This window comes from Schistocerca piceifrons, chromosome 5, assembly GCF_021461385.2.
Source record: "Schistocerca piceifrons isolate TAMUIC-IGC-003096 chromosome 5, iqSchPice1.1, whole genome shotgun sequence".
Taxonomy (NCBI): domain Eukaryota; kingdom Metazoa; phylum Arthropoda; class Insecta; order Orthoptera; family Acrididae; genus Schistocerca; species Schistocerca piceifrons.
This window is the reverse complement of record NC_060142.1, coordinates 189,368,063-189,392,303: the sequence shown is the minus strand read 5'-3', so window position 1 is coordinate 189,392,303 and position 24,241 is coordinate 189,368,063. Positions and strand designations below refer to the sequence as shown.

General features: G+C 37.8%; 1 protein-coding gene across 3 annotated transcripts in view; it reads right to left on the bottom strand.

The window, feature by feature from the left end:
• Positions 1-24,241, bottom strand: part of LOC124797831 (focadhesin) — a 316,015-nt gene that overhangs the window by 149,872 nt on the left and 141,902 nt on the right. For all 3 annotated transcript variants that reach the window (XM_047260873.1, XM_047260874.1, XM_047260872.1), the window contains exon 12: positions 7,848-7,993. In XM_047260873.1, coding sequence (XP_047116829.1) covers positions 7,848-7,993 — 146 coding nt within the window. The remainder of the gene's footprint in view (positions 1-7,847; positions 7,994-24,241) is intronic.

Here is a 24,241-nt window from a genome sequence, read left to right as displayed (position 1 = left end):
GCGGCACGATACGGAGCGTTAGTGATCGTCAAATTTCACATTAGTGACCATCGGATATCATGATGGGGTCACCAATGTTGCGCGACTAGTTGTATTTACTTCATTACAACATAAAAGCACACCATAACTCATAAGACTCCGTTACTAGAAAATTAAACAACAGAACAGCATAAAAACAAATGAGGAAACATAAGTCAGAGATTGCGCCAGAGATAATAATTACAAATGGCAATCACTCGCACACAACATTACACTGCACTTCAAGTTCATCTACCTTTATGATTTTGCAAAAATCAAACAATGGAAAATCTAGGATGGAATGTAACAATATTATGAAAACGAAAGTTGCTACTCACCATATAGTGGAGATGCTGAGTCGCACACAGGCACAACAAATTAGCTTCCAGCCAACAAGGCCATTGTCAAAAATAGATAAATAGATATCTCTCTCTCTCTCTCTCTCTCTCTCTCTCTCTCTCTCTCACACACACACACACACACACACACACACACACACACACACACACACACACACACACAATGCGCGCGCACACACCCGCATTCAAATGCAACTCGCACACAAATGACTCTGGCAGCTGAAGCTTATTTGTGACAGTCTTTTTGTTGTGCCTATCTGCAACTCAGCATCTCCGCTATATAGTGAGTAGCAACTTTTGTTTTTATGATTTTGCAGTCATCCAACATACAGTTAATCTGAATTATTACAATATAAAATATGATGATGTCATTACTAAATTCAACACTTATACTATTATAAAGCAAAATATAATTATCAGTTTCACCAATCAGCCTTACATGTGTCTTTATATACCCCCACCAGACAGTACGTCAACAATCTGCAGCTAGCAATCACCCAGTTAACATCTCTTCGTCAGTTTATATAATTACCAAGCAGTAACCATTTTGCCAGTGTATCAGTGACAAAGTTTGAATACAGTAATCATGTCAAGGTCATGTATGTGGTAGAAGTATATGACTGGGAATTCTTCTGGCAACATTTATGTGTAAAAAGAACAGCACTCTGATTACAATCTGAGTGATACTTCAATGTGAAGAATGAATAATATATAGTCACAAGTAAAAAATGGGGTTGCATTCAGCTTTCATCCTACTTCAATATGGGAATCTGTATTAGACATATTGCCACTGCGTCAGCCTTATTGTGGGTGGTAGTTTTTACATGAAGGAAGTTGGATTGATCACAACACGGTTAGTAATCGTATTCTGCCCATTGAACAATTAATAATATGAAGAGGAACTACTGTGAACCAGTCATCAATACTTTCTATATAAATAAAAGTGGAAGGATTTCCAACACAAATTAGTAGTATTCTGACTGTTATTGAATTGTTAGACCACCAATTAAAGACAATTTTGAGAAGAAGACTACATTGTATTGTGCGACACCAAGGATTCACAGCAATATCAGCATGTTAGTACCCTTATATGCTGCCTGTACAGCACAAAATCTTCCATAAATAGATTGGCAATAAGAGGTGGCAAAGGCTCACCACCATTACTCCATCTATTTGTTTATAGAGCTGTTCACTGAATAAAAAGCAAATAGAAGTTGACACATCTTCAAATAAGTTAGTTAATTCAACACCAAACCTAACCCCAATTAACAGTAATGAAAGAGACAGAGGAGCATGAGTGAAGAGGGAGAACACATCAAAACTTACTAAAGCGTCAGCGTCATTCAAGCCCAATCCCCAAACTGCTGTAATAAATCTGCCAGGTACTTAATGTAACGTCCACTCTGATCTACCAGTGGGCTCAACAGAGTAGCAACATGTTTTGCTACAAGATATGCAATGTATGTCACTACAGGTGTAAGAGGAACCCCTTCCTTCTCGATCATCAGATAGCCATATAATCTAGGGGGGAACAGCACAATGACAGTTAAGACTTGTGACAGTCACTTGCAACATGAAATTTTTCAGGCTGATGATTATCAGCATCTGCCTCAGTGGAAGAGGTACTTCATACCTGGTTCATATGGTCCACATCACCTCAGACCCTGGAAGTTTCTCAGCTGAATTAGCACACCTCGAAGTCACTTTTCACTAGAATGTTAAAACTGAAGGACAGATCAGGCAAATATTACACTACCGACTACCTGTGATGTAGGTCATTGATGAGGTTACTAAGGTAGCCCCTAAGTCTATGGCCTTTTGGCCTTACACGGGTAGCATTTCAAATAAGACTTCTAGCATTTTATGGGAAACACTGTGTGACATGTGTTTTTCGACCACCATCTAAGGTTACAGCCCTTTTAGCAACTGTAAAGGGTTATCTGGGTTTGTGTATGGCAGGTGTCTACCATACCCCTTGCAGTTGTGACAAGTCATATGTTGTTCAGTCAACATCTTGTAGTCTATCAGTTAATGTCACTGCCTTAAGGTTGTGGTATCCCTAGAATGATAAAAAGAGGTATTCAATTGAAACATAGCTTATTACCCACTAAAACAAGTAAATAGTCCCTAGTCTGTTTCACACAGTCTCACAGAACTCATTCCAACCAGCACAATTAAAAGATTCCTCTTGTAAATTATGCTGAGAAAGGTTTGACTGTCTTTCAAGCTCAGTCAATAAATGATATCAGTCAATAAACAATGTAAGTTCTGCTGATTTCCTATCATGTTGAAAGTCACCTTAACAATATGCAAACTGCCATGTGGTACCAATGGCTGCCATTCACATAATATTCTATGATCCTCTTTTCCATTTAGAACTTTCAATACCTCACATACAAATTCACAAAACTACTTCCACATTTGTACAAATACTTCCCCTATTCACTATACTTCTCAGGCTCTTAATCATGCAAATATTTCTTCAATGATATAAACGTTCTCTGGCACTGGTGCCGCACCTACCATCACCAAAAGCCATTCCGCCGTACTAAACTGATTCTCCCTATCTACACAAATATGTGTGATCTAACATGGGGCTCCACACCATATTGCACAAAACTGTTCCTTCTGGAATTCTCCAGAAGGCCAACAACATAGTATTTACTGGAAATAAGTGGTTGTGATCAGTTACTAGCAAGTCTACCAATAATGGTTCCATTACAGTGTCCAACGTCAAAATATTGGTAGTTGTCAAAGATGTCATCCAATTGCATTCACCTAAGTTGTTTGAACAAATGAAAAACTGTGTGTAAAATCCCTAGGGGGCCAGGTGGATAACAAGTGGAAATGGAGTCAATACACATATAATGACACGAAACGTGTCCGTTTACAGGTTGTTATATTAATTTGTCTTCAAATATAGCTGCATGCTAACAATTTAAAGATTTATTCACACAGCAGAATAAAATCTTAAGTTTAATGCTATCAGTAGGTACAGGGTGACAATGATTGAACTATAAGAAATAAAATCATCATAACTTCTGAATGATTTGAGTTAGAACATTCAAACTGCACGGTTAGTTGTGGGGCATGATGGGAATTAGTATGCACATGAATAGTTTGGTTTAGTGATGAAGCTCACTTTCATTTGGATGGGTTCATCAATAAGCAAAATTGGCGCATTTGGGGGACTGAGAACCCTCATTTCATGATTGAGAAGTCTCTTCACCCTCAACGGGTGACTGTGTGGTGTGCAATGTCCAGTCACGGAATAATCAGTATGATACTCATTGATGGCACGGTGACTACCAGACAGTACATGAAGGTTTTGCAAGATGTTTTCATCCCCATTATTCAAAGTGATCCCGATTTCAATAAGATATGGTTCATGCAAGATGGAGCTCGACCCCATTGAAGCAAGAGAGTGTTTCGTGTCCTGGAGAAGCACTATGGGGACGGCAATCTGGCTCTGGGGTGCCCAGAGGCTACTGTCATGGGACTAAATTGGCTGCCATATTCTCCGGATCTGAACACATGCAACTCCTTGTTGTGGAGTTATATTAAAGACAAGGTGTCAACTTGCTTAGCTGAGTGGTAAAGTGTTTGCCTACCATGTAGCGGGCCTGGGTTCAATGCCCGACAGGGTTGGAGGTTTCACTCCACTAGTGGACTGGGTGTTGTGAGTCCTCACCACCATCTAATCATCACTGACATGCAAGTTGCCCAATGTGGCATCACCTGAAATAATACATGCAGTGACCAAACTTTCCCAGACAGTGCCTCCTGGCCAACAATGCCAAGTGATCATTTTATCTCAACTCAAAGACAAGGTGTACAGCAGTAAATCCAAAATCATTGCTGAGCTGAAAACAGCCACTCAGAAGGTTACTGACACCATCAATGTTCTTACACCTCAGCAGATCATGCAGAATTTCGCTACTTGTCGGCACCACATCATCGCCAATGATGGTAAACATATCAAACATGTCAAAACCCAAATCTGAATACTTGTCGTGATGTTTACACCGTGAATAAAGTGTGCGCTCGCAGTAATTTGTTGCTAAAGGTGGGCATTTAAGGAGATAGGACCTGGATAAACTGAAAGAACCAGAGGTTGTACAGAGTTTCAGGGAGAGCATAAGGGAACAATTGACAAGAATGGGGGAAAGAAATACAGTAGAAGAAGAATGGGTAGCTTTGAGGGATGAAATAGTGAAGGCTGCAGAGGATCAAATAGGTAAAAAGACGAGGGCTAGTAGAAACCCTTGGGTAACAGAAGAAATATTGAATTTAATTGATGAAAGGAGAAAATACAAAAATGCAGTAAATGAAGCAGGCAAAAAGGAATACAAACATCTCAAAAATGATATCGACAGGAAGTGCAAAATGGCTAAGCAGGGATGGCTAGAGGACAAATGTAAGGCTGTAGAGGCTTATCTCACTAGGGGTAAGATAGATACAGCCTGCTGGAAAATTAAAGAGGCCTTTGGAGAAAAGAGAACCACTTGCACGAATATCAAGAACTTTGATGGAAACCCAGTTCTAACCAAAGAAGGGAAAGTAGAAAGGTGGAAGGAGTATATAGAGGGTCTATACAAGGGCGATGTACTTGAGGACAATATTATGTAAACGGAAGAAGATGTAGATGAAGATGAAATGGGAGATATGATACAGCGTGAAGAGATTGACAGAGCACTGAAAGACCTGAGTCGAAACAAGGCCCCCGGAGTAGACAACATTCCATTAGAACTACTGACAGTCTTGGGAGAGCCAGTCCTGACAAAACTCTACCATATGGTGAGAAAGATGTATGAGACAGGCGAAATACCCTCAGACTTCAAGAAGAATATAATAATTCCAATCCCAAAGAAAGCAGGTGTTGAAAGATGTGAAAATTACCGAACTATCAGTTTAATAAGTCACAGCTGCAAAATAATAACGTGAATTCTTTACAGACGAATGGAAAAACTGGTAGAAGCCGACCTCAGGGAAGATCAATTTGAATTCCGTAGAAATGTTGGAACATGTGAGGCAATACTGACCTTATGAGTTATCTTAGAAGAAAGATTAAGGAAAGGCAAACCTACGTTTCTAGCATTTGTAGACTTAGAGAAAGCTTTTGACAATGTTGACTGGAATACTCTCTTTCAAATTCTGAAGGTGGCAGGGGTAAAATACAGGGAGCGAAAGGCTATTTACAATTTGTACAGAAAGCAGATGGCAGTTATAAGAGTCGAGGGGTATGAAAGGGAAGCAGTGGTTGGGAAGGGAGTGAGACAGGGCTGTAGCCTATCCCCGATGTTATTCAATCTGTATATTGAGCAAGCAATAAAGGAAACAAAAGAGAAGTTCGGAGTAGGTATTAAAATGCATGGAGAAGAAATAAAAACTTTGAGGTTCGCTGATGACATTGTAATTCTGTCAGAGACAGCAAAGGACTTGGAAGAGCAGCTGAACGGAATGGACTGTGTCTTGAAAGGAGGGTATATGATGAACGTCAACAAAAGCAAAAAGAGGATAATGGAATGTAGTCGTATTAAGTCGGGTGATGCTGAGGGAATTAGATTAGGAACTGAGACACTTAAAGTAGTAAAGGTGTTTTGCTATTTGGGGAGCAAAATAACTGATGATGGTCGAAGTAGAGAGGATATAAAATGTAGACTGGCAATGGCCTCGGAAAGCGTTTCTGAAGAAGAAAAATTTGTTAACATTGAGTATAGATTTAAATGTCAGCAAGTTGTTTCTGAAAGTATTTGTATGGACTGTAGCCATGTATGGAAGTGAAACGTGGACGATAAATAGTTTAGACAAAAAGAGAATAGAAGCTTTCGAAATGTGGTGCTACAGAAGAATGCTGAAGATTAGATGGTAGACGACATAATTAATGAGGATGTATTGAATAGAATTGGGGAGAAGAGGAGCTTGTTGCACAACTTGACTAGAAGAAGGGATCGATTGGTAGGACATGTTCTGAGACATTGAGGGATCACCAATTTAGTATTGGAGGGCAGCGTGGAGGGTAAAAATCATAGAGGGAGACCAAGAGATGAATACACTAAGCAGATTCAGAAGGATGTAGGTTGCAGTAGGTACTGGGAGATGAAGAAGCTTGCACAGGATAGAGTAGCATGGAGAGCTGCATCAAACCAGTCTCAGGACTGAAGACCACAACAACAACTATTTAAATTTTCTTCAAATAGTTCAATAATTATCACCCTGTACATAATTCTTTTGCACTATATAGATTGCTAGTTCATAAATTAAAAAAAAAAAATTAGTACAATAAAAGGAGAGATTTAAATCAAGCATAAGCTACTTGATTTCTTGTTGTAGAATCAATGGGTGGCAATTCACATTAGACAAAGAAGCTAACCTAGCAAGGGCAAGGAAAATGTAGGTGGATTTTTAACTAACAAAAAGCCTGTATAACAAGAAATCTATTTCCATAAATGCAAAACTTTGGCAGTACAATACTGTCATTAAACCAGAATGCCTTTCGTTAAATAAAGCCAAACAATCAAGTGAAATAGAAAAGAAGGAAAGGAAAATAAATAGGGAAATCTTTGGACCAAAATATGACAATGGGAAATGGAAATTAAGAAGTAAAGAAGTTTATGAAAAAAAAAGAGTGAATATCAGACACAATGACGAAGAGAAGAGTTGCAGTCTATTGACACCTAAAAAGGCTAGATGAAAACAGCCTAACAAAAAAATTTTTAAGTTATTCGACAGAAACCCTAAAACATCAACGATGTGGGTAAAAAAATTAAAGCAGGCCCGAGGGAAATGGAGAAATTGAGAAAGAAATAGAAGAAACAAAAAGAAGAAAGAAGAAAAAAAGAAAGAAAAAAGAACAAAAGAAGAAACAAAAGTGGAAGGTTTCAATAGGTTCCAGGAGAAAACAAAGATAAAGACAGGGACAACATGGACAGAAGAAAGAAGAGAAGAACACTGGAAACAGATAAAAAATTACAGGAAAGAGAGAAAGAAAGAAAGGAGAAAAAGAAATAATATATAAGTTATTCCATGTGGTCCTTAGTAGGACAAACAAATTTTAAAGAAAGGAGCTTTCCGTAAGGAACAACTATAGCTTATTTTAACACTTAATTTTCTGTCTCCCAAGCATTTCATATCACCAAGTAAAGCACAGCTCTAGTAATTACTCTCAGCAGAGTCGGGTATTCATATAAGTCTGTGATACCAGCTTAATCTCTTACTTAACTGAATCATAATGTATATACAAAGAATTTGTTTTGCCAACTATTAAATACTTTGTTGTTATTAGAACAGTAGCCATCAAATCTCAGCTAATAGATGATACATTTCCTTCTCTATACAAAAAAGTTGATACAGAAATTAACCATAATACTTCTCAGCACATTCCGAGTATAGTTTATCAAATCTGTGACAGTTTTTCATGTCCCCTGCACATAAATTTCCAGAAATGTGCTTAGGTGAGATAGTACTTACTGGGAATGTATGGCAGAACATCCTCTGGTCGCCTTGCAGCATCCACTGGCGTCTTTGCATACTCTCTTGGTAGTTTGAGATTCTGTCGATAAGATTCCGGAAGAGTTTGAAGGCTAAGCTGCGAGAGATCAAACTTTGAGAGTGCCCTGAAATAAATATTACAACAGTTTAGTTAGAGCAACTACCATACTAACAGACTTTGTAATAAAGGCATTGTTTTATGATAAACAATCCCAAAATTCTGACATTATTTAATTTGCTACACTTGAACTAACAAAAACTTATGAGGCTATTTAAAAATAGTTTCTCTGTGAGCATTATGTATCAAGAACACTGAAATGAGCTGTAATACTTCATTGGAGCCTCCTAGAAATTTCACAAGAGAAAGTGGATAACACTCTTTTTTTTTCACTCGATTATTGTTCTACTTGGGTCCCCATATACTCATGCCTGAATTGATAGGTCAACGATTCTACATTTGTTAGCAGTTTCTTTTCTGTAGAAAATCAATCTTTTATCCAAAACACTAAAACACTGAAAAAGCATAAAATGTTTGTGGCATACAAACATATGGCTGCAAAACAGTGAAGCATATTATGGCATTGGTGATGGTGGAATGACTTCATAGCTGCAGAGTTAAGAGTGCAGCTGGGTCATCCTATAGATAGCTGCTGAGACTGTGCAAATAATATTATATTGTGAATAGTGAACCTTTAACAGAACTGGTTATGTAAAATTATAAAATGTGAGAGCTGTAGACAAAGGATTAAGTAAATAGTAGGCCTCCATGAAACACAGACCTTGCCATGATGGGGGGGGGGGGGGGGGGGGGGGGGGGATTGCACACCTCAATGATACAGATAGCCATACTGTAGATGCAACCACAATGAAATGGTATCTGTTAAGAAGCCAGACAAACGCATGGTTCTTGAAGAGGAGCAGCAGCCTTTTCAGTCACTGCATGGGCAACAGTTTGGATGTTTGACTGATATGGCCTTTTAACATAAATCAACATGGCCTTGCTGTGCTAGCACTGTGAACAGCTGGAAGCAAGGGGAAACTAAAGCTGTTATTTTTCCCAAGGGCGTGCAGCTCTTCTGTATGGTTAAATGGTGATGGCATCCTCTTTGGTAAAATAATATGATGGTAAAATAGTCTCCTAATCAGAAATCTGCATGGGGACTACTCAGGAGGATACTGTCATCAGGAAAAACAAAACTGGCAATCTACAGGTCAGAGCGTGGAATGTTAGAAACCTTAGTGGGGCAGGCAGGTTAGAAAATTTAAAAAGGCTAACTGATAGGCTAAAGTCAGATATAATGGGGATTAAAAAAGTTTGGTGGCAGAATGAGCAGGACTTCTTGTCAGGTAAGCAGAGGGTCATAGATAAAATCAAATAGATGTAATGCAGGCGTAAGTCTAACAATGAATAAGAAAATAGGAATGTGAGTAGGCTACTATGAACAGCACAGTGAACATATTAGCACAGCCAAGACAGACATTAAGCCAACACTCACCACTGTAGTACAGGTTTATATGCCAGCTAAGCTCTGAAAAAATTCAATAAAAGAAATTATTCAGATAGCGTTGTCAGAGGAAAATTTAATTGTGATTGGGGACTGGAATTTGATAGTAGGAAAAGGAAGCAAAAGAAAAATACCAGTTGAATATGAACCAGGGGAAAGAAATAAAAAGGAAAGAGCCTGGTAGACTTTTCCCAACCCTTGGTTTAAGAATCATGAAATAAGGTTGTGTATGTGTAAGAGACCTGGAGACACCACAAGATTTCAGACTGACTGTATAATGGTAAGACAGATACTTCAGAATCTGATTTTAGACAGTAAGACATTTCCAGGGGCAGATGTGGACCCTCACCACAATTTATTGGTTATGACCCCTAGATTAAAACCAAAGAAATTGCAAAAAAAGTAGGAAATAAAGTAATGGGATGTGGATAAATTGAAAGAACCAGAGCTGTTGAGAATTTCAGAGGGAGCATTAGGCAATGATTGACTAGAACAGGGGAAAGGGAATACAGTAGCAGACAATTGGGTAGCTTTGAGAGATGAAATAGTGAAGGCAACTGAGGATCAAATAGGTAAAAAGACAAGGTCCAGTCCTTTGATCGCACAGGAGATGTAGAATTTGAATGATGGAAGGAGAAAATATGAAAATAGAGCAAATGAAGCAGGAGACAGGGAATACAAACATCTGAAACACCAGATTGACAGGAGGTGCAAAATGGCTAAGCAGGTATGGCTAGAGGACAAATGTAAAAACCTGAAATTATATTTCACTAGTGGAAAGATAGATACCACCAACAGGAAAATTAAAGAGGCCTTTGGGGAAAAGGGAAGAAGCTGTATGAATATCAAGAGTACGGATACTAAGCAAAGAAGGGAAACTTGAAAGATGGAAGGAACATGTACGAGGGAAATGTACTTGAAGGCAATATTGTAGAAAGAGAAGAGGATGTCTTGAAGATGAGATAGGAGATACATTACTGCAAGAAGTACTTGACAGAGCACTGAAAGATGACCCTAACCTAACCTAATTTTGAAACAAGGCCCCTGGAGTAGACAACATTCCATCAGAACTACCGATACTCTTGGGAGAGCCAGATTCCTGACAAAATTATTCCATCTAGTATACAAGATGTATGACACAAGCAAAATACTCTCAGGGTTCAAAGAGAATGTAATACATTTTCTCCGTAGCAGTTACCACGGAAAAGAGTTTATTAAAGGAAGGCAGCAATCTAAACTTTTGCTGTATTAATTTTATTTATTCACTACCAGATTCAGTTCAGGTTCTGCAATAAAAAAGCTATGCCTTATATATTGAAATGACAGTGTCTAAATTTTTTTTTTGTGTTTTTTTCATTTTGGTTCACAAACGCTGTCTTGTGGTTTGATGCTTGACATTTACAAAGATATTATAAGGTTATAATGCTGCCTTGTTAGCTTGGAAGCTTGATATTTACAAAGGCATTATAATATCTTTGCAAATACCAAGCAGTCAAACCAACAAGCCAGCATTTGTGAACCAAAATGAATAGAAAACAAACAAAAAATTAAAGACACTTCCATTTCAATAAGTAAGGCATAGTTTTCTATTGCAGAGTCACAAAATCACTTAAAACAGTCTAGAAGGCTGAAAGTACCTTTAAATAAATAAAATTAATACAGCAAAAATGGAAAGTGCCACCTCCTTTTAAGAATTAATAATTCCAATTCCAAGGAAAGCAGGTGCTTACAGGTGTGACTCTTATTGTTCTATCAGTTTAATAAGTCATGGTTGCACGAAAACAACAACATGAATTATTTACAGAAGAATGGAAAAAATGGTTGAAACCAATCTTGTGGAAGATCAGTTTGGATTTCGGAGAAATGTAGAAACGAGTGAAACAATACTGAGCCTATGACTTATCTTAGAAGATAGGTTAAGGAAAGGAAAACTACATTTTATAGTTTTTGTCAGAACTGACTGAAATACACTCTTTGAAATACTGAAGGTAGCGGGGGTGAAGTTTACAGCTTGTACAGAAACTAGACAGCAGTTATAAGAGTCAATGGACATGAAAGGGAAACAGTGGTTGAGCAGGGAACGAGACAGGGTTGTAGCCTATCCCTAATCTTATTCAATCTGTACATCGAAGACACAGTGAAAGAAACCAACGAACATTTTTGAGAAAGAATTAAAGTTCAGAAATAAAAACTTTGAGGTTTGCCAATGACATTGTAATTTTGTCACAGACAGAAAAGAACTTGGAAGAGCAGTTGAATGGAATGGACAGTATCTTGAAAGGAAGATATAAAACGAACATAAAAAAAGTAAAATAAGGGTAATGGACTGTAGTCAGAGTAATCAGGCCATTCTGAGGGAATTGGATTAGGAAACTAGACACTAGAAGTAGTAGATGAGTTTTGCTATTTGTTCAGTAAATTAACTATGGCCAAGGCAGAAGGGAGATAAAATGTGGAGTTTATCCTTGTATGAAAGCGAAATGTGGACAGTAAATGGACAGTAAACAGTTCAGACACAAAGAGAATAGAAGATTTTGAGATGTGGTGGAAGAATGATGAAGATTAACTGAGTAGATCATGCAGCCGATTAGAAGGTACTGAATAAAACTGGGAAGAAAAGATATTTGTGGCACAACCTGTCTAGATGAAGGGATCAGTTGAGAGGACAAATTGTGAGTCATCAACAGATCACAAATTTAGCAATGGAGGAAACTGCAGAGGGTAAAAATTGTACAGGGAGGCCAAGAGGTGAATACAGTAAGCAGAGTCAGAAATATGTAGGTGCAAGAGTTATTCAGAGATAAAGAGATTGCACAGGATAGAGATGCATGGAGAGCTGCAGCAAACCAGACTTCTGAAGACCACAAAAATGACAACAGCTAATAATTATTACCATGTAATTTATGAGGAAAGAGGTGAAATTAAATTGTTTAAATTTGAACATCTAAATCTGAAAGAGAAGGATGGAAGACATACACTTGATTAAAGAAATGTTGCAGGAGGCTATACACACAAATAACAAAGCTATAAAAGATAACAACCAAATATTGATATGAAATCTAAAAAAATTAAAGTCTGATAACCAAGCACTGATAGGAAACCAAAGAAACTAAAGACTAATATCAGGGAAGTAAAGGGAAATATTGAAAAGTTAGAACGAAATGTTGCAGGATATATTGAAGACTTAACAAAGTAAATACTAAGGCTCAATGTGTGGAGGTACTACATGCAAAGCTTGAGATCCACGAGGTTAGCACACTGTACTCGCTTTATGGGAGTTCACAGTTCAAATTCCTGTTGAGCTATCCCAATTTTGAAATGCAAATCCAGATTTAGGGTTTGCACGATTTCCCTAAATTGCTCCAGGCAAAAGGTGGGACTGTTGCTTTGAAATGGGTACAGCCAATTTCCTTCCCCATCCTTTTGTAACCCAAGCTTGTGCACCATCTCTAATGACTGCACTTTCGACAGAATGTTAACTCCAATCTATCTTCCTTCCTTCCTTTGACATTGAGAACCTTGAGAGTAAAAGGACTTATTGAAACAAAGTATAAATAAGATTGCTACCAATTTAAGTGGCTTAAATGTTCATGCAGGTAAAGCTATCAGTAAAATAACTGGGGATTTAAAGAAAGAAATGTGTTGTATTATTGATATAACAGAAATAAATTTATAAAAACAATCAATGAAGTAAAGTTCGATATGCACAAAAAACATGATGAACATTTTGTAGACACAAAAAACAAGATTCAACTAGGAAGCAGACAGACAGATTGATTAGAAAGACAAGGAGAGTCTCACAGTAAAATTCTACAAAATTAAAAAAACATAGTGTAAACAAGTTATTACAATTGTGTCGCAAGACTAATCAAACCCCTGACTATACATGGTGGAAATGGTTCAAGTCCATGAAAACAGGTTGTGTTATATGAATCCAAAAATTTAAAAGAATGTAACTGAAGAGATAAAAATATCTACTCACCAAGCAGCTGCGGATGAAAACCCATATAAAGGTTAAAGAAATGTGCAAGATTTTGGAGCCTGCGGCTCCTTCTGAAAGAAGTGTTAAGGTGAACAAAGAGGGACAAAAAGGTTTAGGAAATGGGGAGAGTCTGGAAAAGTTGCACACAATACTGGAGAAGGAGGGACTTACCAGATGGCATGAGAAAGAAAGACTGATTGTTGGGGGCTGCATCAGATGAGATTAGAAAATCAGGAAGCTTAAAAATGGTGATATGGTAATAGGCAAGGCAGAGATTACTGACAAAACACTTGGCAAGAGTTAATAAGGGCAGAAAGCTAAGGGCGTTATATGTCGTAAAGGCGGGGGTGGTGCAAAACATACAGGTAAGAAAATAAAGATGTAGAAAAATGAAAGGGAATACATCTGTAAATGTCAAAAGTTGGCTTCTCTCTCTCTCTCTCTCTCTCTCTCTCTCTCTCTCTCTATCTATCTATCTATCTCTCTCTCTCCAAAACATTTCCACCAGAAGTTAATTTTTGGGGCAGCTAAAATTGCAGATGTCTGCTTCAAGTTTGTGACATTATCATGATTCCCCTTATTATAGCTCCATGCCTGTAACAGAATCTTTGATCACACTTCTATCTTCCTGCCTGAGTGACACAAGGTAAATATTTTCTAATGAAACATTTTAATAATTTTTTACCCACAATGATTTGAAAATAAATTCAAAATGTTTGTTTTTTATGTTTCATGCTGAGTGAGTAGAAAACAGAGCACCGCAGCTTTGTATACTTCTTTGGGAGTGGCTCTGAGCACTATGGGACTTAACATCTGAGGTCATCAGTCCCCAAGAACTTAGGGCTACTTAAACCTAACAAACATAAGGACATCACACACATCCATGTCCAAGGCAGGATTTGAACCTGTGACCGTAGCGGTCGCTCGGTTCCAGACTGAAGCGCCTAGAGCCGCTCGGCCACTCCGGCTGGCTCTTTGGGAGTCAGCATTGCCATGGCAATTGCAACATCATATTTAGCTGATGGCTATCAACCATGAGAAGATATGATTGTTTTGTTTCCTAAGAATGTGATTATTGTATTGTAATTGTAATAAAAAGTGACATGAAAATTTTCTGAATATAACTTTTGTAATAAGGAGTTCCTATTTTGTATCTCACACTGAGAGGTTGTCTGTTATTATGTCATAACTTGAAGTAAAACAGTAACACTCCATAACCATGATTCGAAACAGTGCATACAATAACAATAACTGATTTATTGGAGAAATAATTATAACTTTTTTGTTTGCACAAGCTTATTTGGCATGTGTACATACTTGAAAGAAGTTTAAAATGACAATATGTAATTTTACTGTTTTCATCATACTACAAACTATTACAATGGTAAAGATTATATTGAGGAATTGGCCATATTAATAATACAAAAGATTTATTGCTGAAAATTATAAAAAGCTATTCAAAGATGTGAAGGAAGAAAAGTAATAAGAAATATCAAAGACTGGCACATGTGTCTGATGCCTACAATACAATATAATTTAGTTAATCGATTACTTAATCTGAGTATCCTCTATAGTTCAATATACAGGGTGGTCCATTGATAGTGACCGGACCAAATATCTCATGAAATAAGCACCAAACAAAAAGACTACAAAGAACAAAACTTGTCTAGCTTGTAAGAGGAAATCAGATGGCGCTATGGCTGGCCCACTAGATGGCACTGCCATAGGTCAAATGGATATCAACCGCATTACTTTAAATATAAACCCCCATTTTTTATTACCTATTCGTGTAGTACGTAAAGAAATATGAATGTTTTATTTGGACCACTTTTTTCGCTTTGTGGCTTTGCGATAGATGGCACTGTAATAGTCACAAACGTATTAGTACGTGGTATCGTGTAACATTCCGCCAGTGCGGACGGTATTTGCTTCGTGCTACATTACCCGTGTTAAAATGGACCGTTTACCAATTGTGGAAAAGGTCAATAACGTGTTGATGTATGTCTATTGTGATCAAAATGCCCAATGAGCGTGTGCTATGTATGCTGCTCGGTATCCTGGATTACATCATCCAAGTGTCCGGACCATTCGCCGGATACTTACAGGGCACATGTGTCTGATGCCTTCAATACAATATAACTTAATTAATCGATTACTTAATCTGAGTATCCTCTATAGTTCAATATACAGGATGGTCCATTGATAGTGACTGCGCCAAATATCTCACGAAATAAGCATCAAACAAAAAAACTACAAAGAACGAAACTCGTCTAGCTTGTAGGGGGAAACCATATGGCGCTATGTTTGGCCCACTAGATGGCACTGCCATAGGTCAAACGGATATCAACTGCGTTTTTTAAAAATAGGAACTCACATTTTTTATTACATATTCATGCAGTACGTAAAGAAATATGAATGTTTTATTTGGATCACTTTTTTCACTTTGTGATAGATGGCGCTGTAATAGTCACAAACGTATAAGTACATGGTATCGCGTAACATTCCACCAGTGTGGACGGTATTTGCTTCATGCTACATTACCACGACCTGCAACAAATTATGATGCCCGAGTAGGTGTTTTAGCTGCTGTCGCAGCTAGTCCACACATCAGTAGCAGACAAATTGTGGAAAAATCAGGAATCACAGGAACGTCGGAGTTGAGAATGCTATATATCAACATCGATTGCACCTGTACCATATTTCTATGCACCAGGAATTGCATGGTGATGACTTTGAACACCGTGTACAGTTCTGCCAATGGGCACAAGAGAAATTACGGGATGATGACAGATTTTTAGTGTCGAAGCGTCATTTCTCAAACAGCGGTAACGTAAACCGGCATAATATGCACTACTGGGCAACAGAAAATCCACGGTGGCTGCAACAAGTTGAACATCAGCAACCTTGTCGGGTTAATGTATGGTGTGGCATTATGGGAGGAAGGATAATTGGCCCCCATTTTATCGGTGGCAATCTAAATGGTGCAATGTATGCTGATTTCCTATGTAATGTTCTACCAATGTTACTACAAGATGTTTCACTGCATGACAGAATGGCGATGTACTTCCAACATGACGGACGTCCGGCACATAGCTCGTGTGCGGTTGAAGCGGTATTGAATAGCATATTTCATGACAGGTAGATTGGTCGTCGAAGCACCATACCATGGCCCACACGTTCACCGGATGTGACGTCCCCGGATTTCTTTCTGAGGGAAAGTTGAAAGATATTTGCTATCGTGATTCACTGACAGCACCTGGCCACATGTGTCAGCACATTGTCAATGCATGTGCGAACATTATGGATTTTGAGCATTTATTTCATTAATGTGGTATTTACAGGTAACCACACTGTAACAGCATGCATTCTCAGAAGTGATAAGTTCACAAAGGTACGTGTATCACATTGGAACAACCAAAATAAAATGTTCAAACGTACCTATGTTCTGTATTTTAATTTAAAAAACCTACCTGTCACCAACTGTTTGTCTAAAATTGTGAGCCATATGTTTGTGACTATTACAGCGCCATCTATCACAAAGCGAAAAAAGTGGTCCAACTAAAACATTCATATTTTTTATGTACTACACGAATATGTAATAAAAAATGGGAATTCTTATTTAAAAAAACAGTTGATATCCGTTTGATCTATGGCAGCACCATCTAGCGGGCCAACCATAGCACCATCTGGTTTCCCCCTTCAAGCTAGACAAGTTTTGTTCTTTATAGTTTTTTTGTTTGACACTTATTTCGTGAGATATTTGGCCCGGTCATGATCAATGGACCACCCTGTATAGTTTTCTGAGCTAAGTGTTAGTTCCTTGGGGAGGGAGGGAAAGACAGTTTGGTGAAGATTAAAAAAGGTAGGCCACTCATACCCTAAGATATATAATTTATTACAACACTTTTTTCTTCTATCATTACTTCTCACTACGCCCTTATCATCTCTGGACTGAAACTGACACAGTACTTACCAATGTACCATCTCTGATTTATGATGGCTTTCCTTTCAACTTTTTCAGCCCTTATCCTCATTACAGGTGGGGTGTGTCATCATGGGGCCTGACTGTCCTGACCTTTCATTTTAAGCTTCCCATTAAGTTACACATACACAAACTGACAAAAAGAAATGAGAGTGTTCACATTATTAAGGAACTTTTGGTTACGGTGATGGAAAGCAAGTGTGACTTCCCCATGCTCCACTAAGTTGTTTCTTGTGCTGCATCCAGCTATGTTTCAGCGTAGAGCAGTAACCATTTAATGCCACATGATTTTTTGTACAATAACATGTATATTTTCTGTCATACCACAGAGAATTTTTCAAATATCATAAATCCAAAAATTCATCATTTTGGAGTTAAATATTTTCATCTGTAATTAATAATTTTCACTGTTTTTGAGAGCATTGCAAATAATAACTATAACACTAAAATTTGGTTACTAAATGTCTTTTAACAGAAATGGATTCCCTGAATGTTATTTTTGAATGTGTACTGTTAGTTCTGTACTTCATATTTTCTGCGTGTTCAACTAAAATCTTAGTGAATTAAGTACCAGCAGTACTAATGGCACAGACTCCAATTTTGTAATAGATTATAAAGCAGCTTGTGTAATGAGGCTGTGCAAAGTCAAAATTCCTGTCACACTGATTTTTTTCTCAAGGTACCCACTACACAACTTTGAAAATATTTCAGGAACCAAAATAAAGTCAAAAGATGAGATTGACCAACTTGATTGGAAGAAGACAATTAACATAGTAAAAAGATCCGAATTAACGAAAATAATCAATGTTTGAAAATACATTTATTTTAAATTTTCAAGATCCTAATTTCATAGCAAGCTGTAGTTTTATTTGGTGTTGATGAGGTATGGTCATTGCTGCAAAACGAAATTCGCTTGAACATGATTTGGAGGCACTGACTGATGACTAGCATCATTAGTGGAAGCTGATTTTACTTCAATTGCAGTATCAAGAAAGAAATTTAATCACAGAGAAACAGTGCTCAACAGTCAGTTCAACTTAAATGTAATATGTTGCAAGTATTCATATGAAGTATTGTACAGAGTGCATATTTAGAATATTTTTGAGGCAAGCTAGATTTACAAAAAAATTTGCTGTGAACTTATTATGGAGTCTCAGAAGATATGGTTTGGGAATCTGGTTTTAATTTAACATCGAATCTGACACCCTGAACATCTGTCACTGCAGTCATGAGCCATTCATGTAATTCTGAGGGCTAGTGGGACTGCTAATGGCTGTATTAGTCAATATTAAACAAAAATCTTTTCTGCTGTTCCATTTTTGGGCAAAGTGAATCTGAACTGTAATTATGTTGACAAGCAGTTACCTAGTTCCACTGTAAATACTACTTGGAGATAAATCATTATGTTAAACTTCACATTTATTCAAATATTAAGAACCGAGTGTTCCAGGCATGTTCCATATGATACACTGGCTTTAGCCTTAATTATGACCTTAAATCAATGAGAATGCGAGTCCACATGAATCTGCTGGTATGCCATATCCAGATGAAGCCACTTGTTAAGATTAGATCCAGCAGCATTACCAAATTGTGGGGTACTGATTGCTTTGTTTCTCCTGCTGTTCCAAATAGTCCAAGACATTCTATTTGGCATTAAAATCATTTGATTTAATGATCCAACTGATGTGTGGTAGCGTACTCAAGAGCACAGCAAACCAGAAACATAAGCTTGCAGCTCTGTAAACATGGTTGTTGTTACTTGGAAGATAGCAGTGTCCAAGGCTCGTTTGTCATGAAGGTGTAGAAGAAAGGGCAACATTTTGTCACCAAGAATTTTGAAATAAATATTTAGGCACATGCTCATGGTAACCTGAATGAGTGGGCCCAAGCTAATGACACAAAAAACATCTCAAAACAATTGCAAAACCATTTCTAGTCTGAACTATGCTCTGCACACTCTGTGGGTTAAATGCCTCATTGTGGCATCAGTACTCTCAGTGCCTTGCATCATTTGAAAAGATCCAGTATCACGACTCATCATACAACACTACACCCTTGCAGTCAGCTACCATCCAGTTTCCTGTAGAAGACAAACAGCTTTATGTGCAACTGTGAGCAGGGGACTTTTTTAAGGTACCGTATTTACTCGAATCTAAGCCACACTCGAATCTAAGCCGCACCTGAAAAATGAGACTCGAAATCAAGGGGGAAAAAAAAATTCCTGAATCTAAGCCCCACCTGAAATTTGAGACTCGAAATTCAAGGGGAGAGAGAAGTTTTAGGCTGCACCTCCAAATCGAAACAATGTTGGATGTTGGTCCATTGTAATATGAGACACAATTTAGGTCGAATGAATGACGATACAGCTACAGTAGTTTGGTTCAAGTCGTAAGCTTAGCAGTTAAGCTATACCAGGTAGCCATTGCTATGCGTCAGGCACTCCGTCCGTATTTATACGGGTACCCTTCCTCTTTCACATGCTTCATCTGGTTTGAATTGATTGCTTATTTTTCTTTGATATGATAAATGCCGTTCTCTTTGTTACAGGTGTTTACATCACTCTAAGCTAAAAATGTATTACTATACTGTGTCATGCATTGTTTGTTGCATTCTGTGTTTACGGCCTCTCGCCCTCGTGGCATGGCTTGCTTTTGTGCACGCTACCGCCGCTTACAATTAAGAAAAAAAAGAGAGGAATCGTCTCATTAGCGAAACAATGGCAAGAGACTGCTATTTGTTGTTACTTACACTGCTGCTTGCTTTGATAATGATCAACAGGAACCAAATAATAGAATTCGTATGATGACTATGTTCTGAACGAGAGTTTAGCGAAACTTTTTCTCCGTTCGAAAATCTTTGCAGACGCCTCTTTAGTACATTACATTCTGCACAGAAATTAGAGTCATCTTAGATTTAAAAATCTAGTCAATTGCCGTGCTTCATTTCTGACTGTATCACCATTAGGCACAAGAATAATACGAATATAAACATGACATGATATGTATATTCTTCCGCATTTGCAGTTGTCTCACTCTAGTTTTGTAGTTTATTAGGCAGACAGGTTTTTAATGAGATAGCAGCAAACACGAAAGAATACATGGCAAAATGTTTATATTCGTATTATTCTTATGGTGAAGAGAATATTGCATGTGATTCACAATTCATAAAAGTTCCTATTAGCAACCATCTCTTCTCACAGGTAAGAAAAAATTCAGAACATAGAGTTGGCCATATTGACAAACATCCCAAGCAGTCTTGCCAGTTGGATTTTCATAGCACATTGAAATGATGCTAAATTCGAAGATGAACACTACTTAATTCGTATTTACTTCGTTGGATAATGTATGAAAATGCAGTGGTCGAAACTCGGGGCGGAGAAAAATGCTCGTCTTCAACCTTTTTTTAAATTTATTTACTGACGCAGAGGTTTTGGTGCTAGTATTTATCTTTGTGCCTGCAAAGCATGCCTGTGTAGCACTACATTTATTCGACGACAGAAGTTAGTTGTGGTGGCACCTACCAACATTTTTCAGAACTCCCGCTTACTTTGCACTCAATTCTAAGCCACAGGCGGTTTTTTGGATTACAAAAACCAGAAAAAAAGTGCGGCTTAGATTCAAGTAAATACGGTATGCAGTTTCTTCCAAAATGTTTGCTCAGAAACTGGTTGACATGGACCTGCATTCACTAACAGCAGCAATTCCTGTCATGTTTACAACCTACTGTCACTGACAAAGCATGACAGTCATTTCTGATGCTTGTCAATTCGGATCTTCTTACGACCTTGTTCTTATATCACGTTACATGGCTGCGAGTGGTTCACCATTCCTTATAGGCATACAGGGGTGATCAGAAAGTAACGTGAATTTTTTAATTTCGCGGGAATTGCAGATCATATTTTCAAATTTTTTATCTCGCTGGTACACTTTTTCCTGATGTATGTTTGCATTTTCAGCTATTTTGAATATTTAGTTTGTTGTTGACAATCAAAATGGTTAAATGTGTTTTCAAGTGCTTGGCCAATTTTTACTTTTGAAAAAAGATGGATCAAAGAATTTACATGAAATGTTACTTGAAAAATGGAGCAAAGTGCAGCACCCATTTGAAATTTTTACTAATTGTATAAATGTTTCAAAGTGGGTCAAGAAGACAACCGGTCTGGGCACTCTAACACATCAGTTACTGATGACAATGTGAAAGAAGTAAAGAAAATGGTTCTGTAAAATCACTGAATCATCGTCAGAAACATTGTCGATGATGCTGGGATATCATTTGGCTCATGCCAAGCATTTTTTTTGGAGGTTTTGGGCATGAAATATGTAGCAGCATAGTTTGTTCCAAAGTTGTTGAATTTGGACCAGAAACAACATTGCATAGACATTGCTCAGGAATTGCTGAATGAAATTGACAATGATACGCACTGCTAAAGAAGGTGAAGAAACATTGGTATACAGGTATGGCCTTTAAATCAAAATCCAGGAAGAGACTCACTGAAGATCAACGTGTTCTGTGCCGTATCCCATACAAAGGTTTATGGACCATTTTTCTTTGCAGAAAAATGATGAAAAGAGTTATTCAATTGAAACATAGCTTATCACCCACTGAAACAAGTAAATAGTCCCTAGTCTGTTTCACACGGTCTCACAGCACTCATTCCAGCATTCATTACTCTTGTAAATTATGCTGAAAAAGGTTTGACTGTCTTTCTAGCTCAGTCAACAAATGATATCAGTCAATAAACTGTGGTGTCACCGCCAGACACCACACTTGCTAGGTGGTAGCCTTTAAATCGGCCGCGGTCCATTAGTATACGCTGGACCCGCGTGTCGCCACTGTCAGTGATTGCAGACCGAGCGCCACCACACGGCAGGTCTAGAGAGACTTACTAGCACTCGCCCCAGTTGTACAGCCGACTTAGCCAGAGATGGATCACTGACAATTACGCTCTCATTTGCCGAGACGATAGTTAGCATAGCCTTCAGCTACGTCATTTGCTACGACCTAGCAAGGCGCCATAGCATTTGATAATATTGTGAAGCTTGTACAGTAACGAGAGATGTAAACCAATTGTGGATTAAAGTTAAGTATTCCAACAGCTAAGTACTTTATTTGCTAGACTCAAATCCTTTAACTGTTCCAGACCTCACGTCAATCTGCGTGAGCTTAAAAGCGTGCATTTCGGCCTCCTCTAGCAACACGGTGTTGGCTCTTCTGCCAACACTACATAAAAAATATAAGCAAATGAGGATAATCGAATGTAGTCAAATTAAATCAGGTGATAATGAGGGAATTAGATTAGGAAATGAGGCACAAGTAGTAGATGAGTTTTGCTATTTGGGGAGCAAAATAACTGATGATGGCCGAAGTAGAGAGGATATAAAATGGCAAGAAAAGCACTTCTGAAGAAGAAAAATTTGTTAACATTGAGTCAGCAAGTCTTTTTTGAAAGTATTTGTATGGAATGCAGCCATGTATGGATGTGAAACATGGACGATAAATAGTTTAGACAAGAAGAAAATAGAAGCATTCGAAATGTGGTGCTACAGAAGAACGATGAAGATTAGATGGGTAGACAATGCAACTAATGAGGAGGTACTGAATAGAATTGAGGAGAAGAGGAATTTGTGGCACAACTTGACTAGAAGAAGGGACTGGTTGGTAGGACATGTTCTGAGGCATCAATGGATCACCAATTTAATATTTGAGGGCAGTGTGGAGCATAAAAATCGTAGAGGGAGACCAAGAGATGAAACACTAAGCAGAACAAACTGTTCTTCCTTTAGGAGTGGAGTGTGATACTGATGTTTACACATTTTATATTTTGGCGTTATGCTTATGTCATGTGGACTTATAACCCTTACTGTTTTGAGGCTTCTCTTCTCCTCATTTATAGTTATTTACCACATTATTTCTCTTTATATCGAACCAGTCCAATGGCTATTAAATGTATTTTATATAGTGACACTATCACACACTGTAAGTCAAGAAATACTTCATGTTCTCAATACTGGTTAACACATCTTATAATGCAGGTGACATTTGGTTGCCACCATTTCACACGGTGCATATTTGGTTGTCACTTATAAAAAAATTCAGGCACTTATGACTTACACTATCAGGCAGTCGTTATACCTGGCACACCAGCAGTTGATGGAGTATTCTGTTTCTATTATTTCTGGAATTTTGAACATACCTTATGTATATTTATGTCAATATATTGTTTAAAATAATGGCATTTGCCCAGTGATATCCCATGTAATGTATCTAATATTTTATGTGCATTTGTATGCCCTTGATGTAGTCTTTGGTCACTGACTGTTTTTATACGTGATATCAACTAAGCCTGGAACACCAGTAATATTTGTAACGTGCCTATCATATGTACTATCGAGAGCTTTAAAGTCTTTGGATGTATACGAATCTGTGAGAACAAATTACCAGCTGCTGTCAGTTACCATGTGGTTGTAAGAAATGTGTGCAGAAATGTTTTGTCTTAATGTGAGGTGTGTAAAGTGTTATTTATATATGGCGATGTATGCAGACAATGTAGTGCTTTTCCACATTGGTTTTACAGGTGCTGACAATGACAAATAGTCGAAATTAGCCAACTGTGTGATTAAATAAAAACCACATTACAGCCTACTACAGACCCTTTTGACGTTTATTAAAGATCTGGAAGCTGTGGATAGTGAAATTTCTTGAATCTTGAGTGATACACGCATTAAATAAAAAACTTTTCAAGAAATCTTGCAGCAGGATCGAAGCCCAGATGAAAATAGCATATTATTCGTTAGTTTTTAAATCCAACTTCTTGACAACAGATTCATATTTCTTGCCCTTGTTGCCACATGAAAAGATATGTGACAATGAAAACACAGTAGATTCTTGATGCAAAACATAGCAT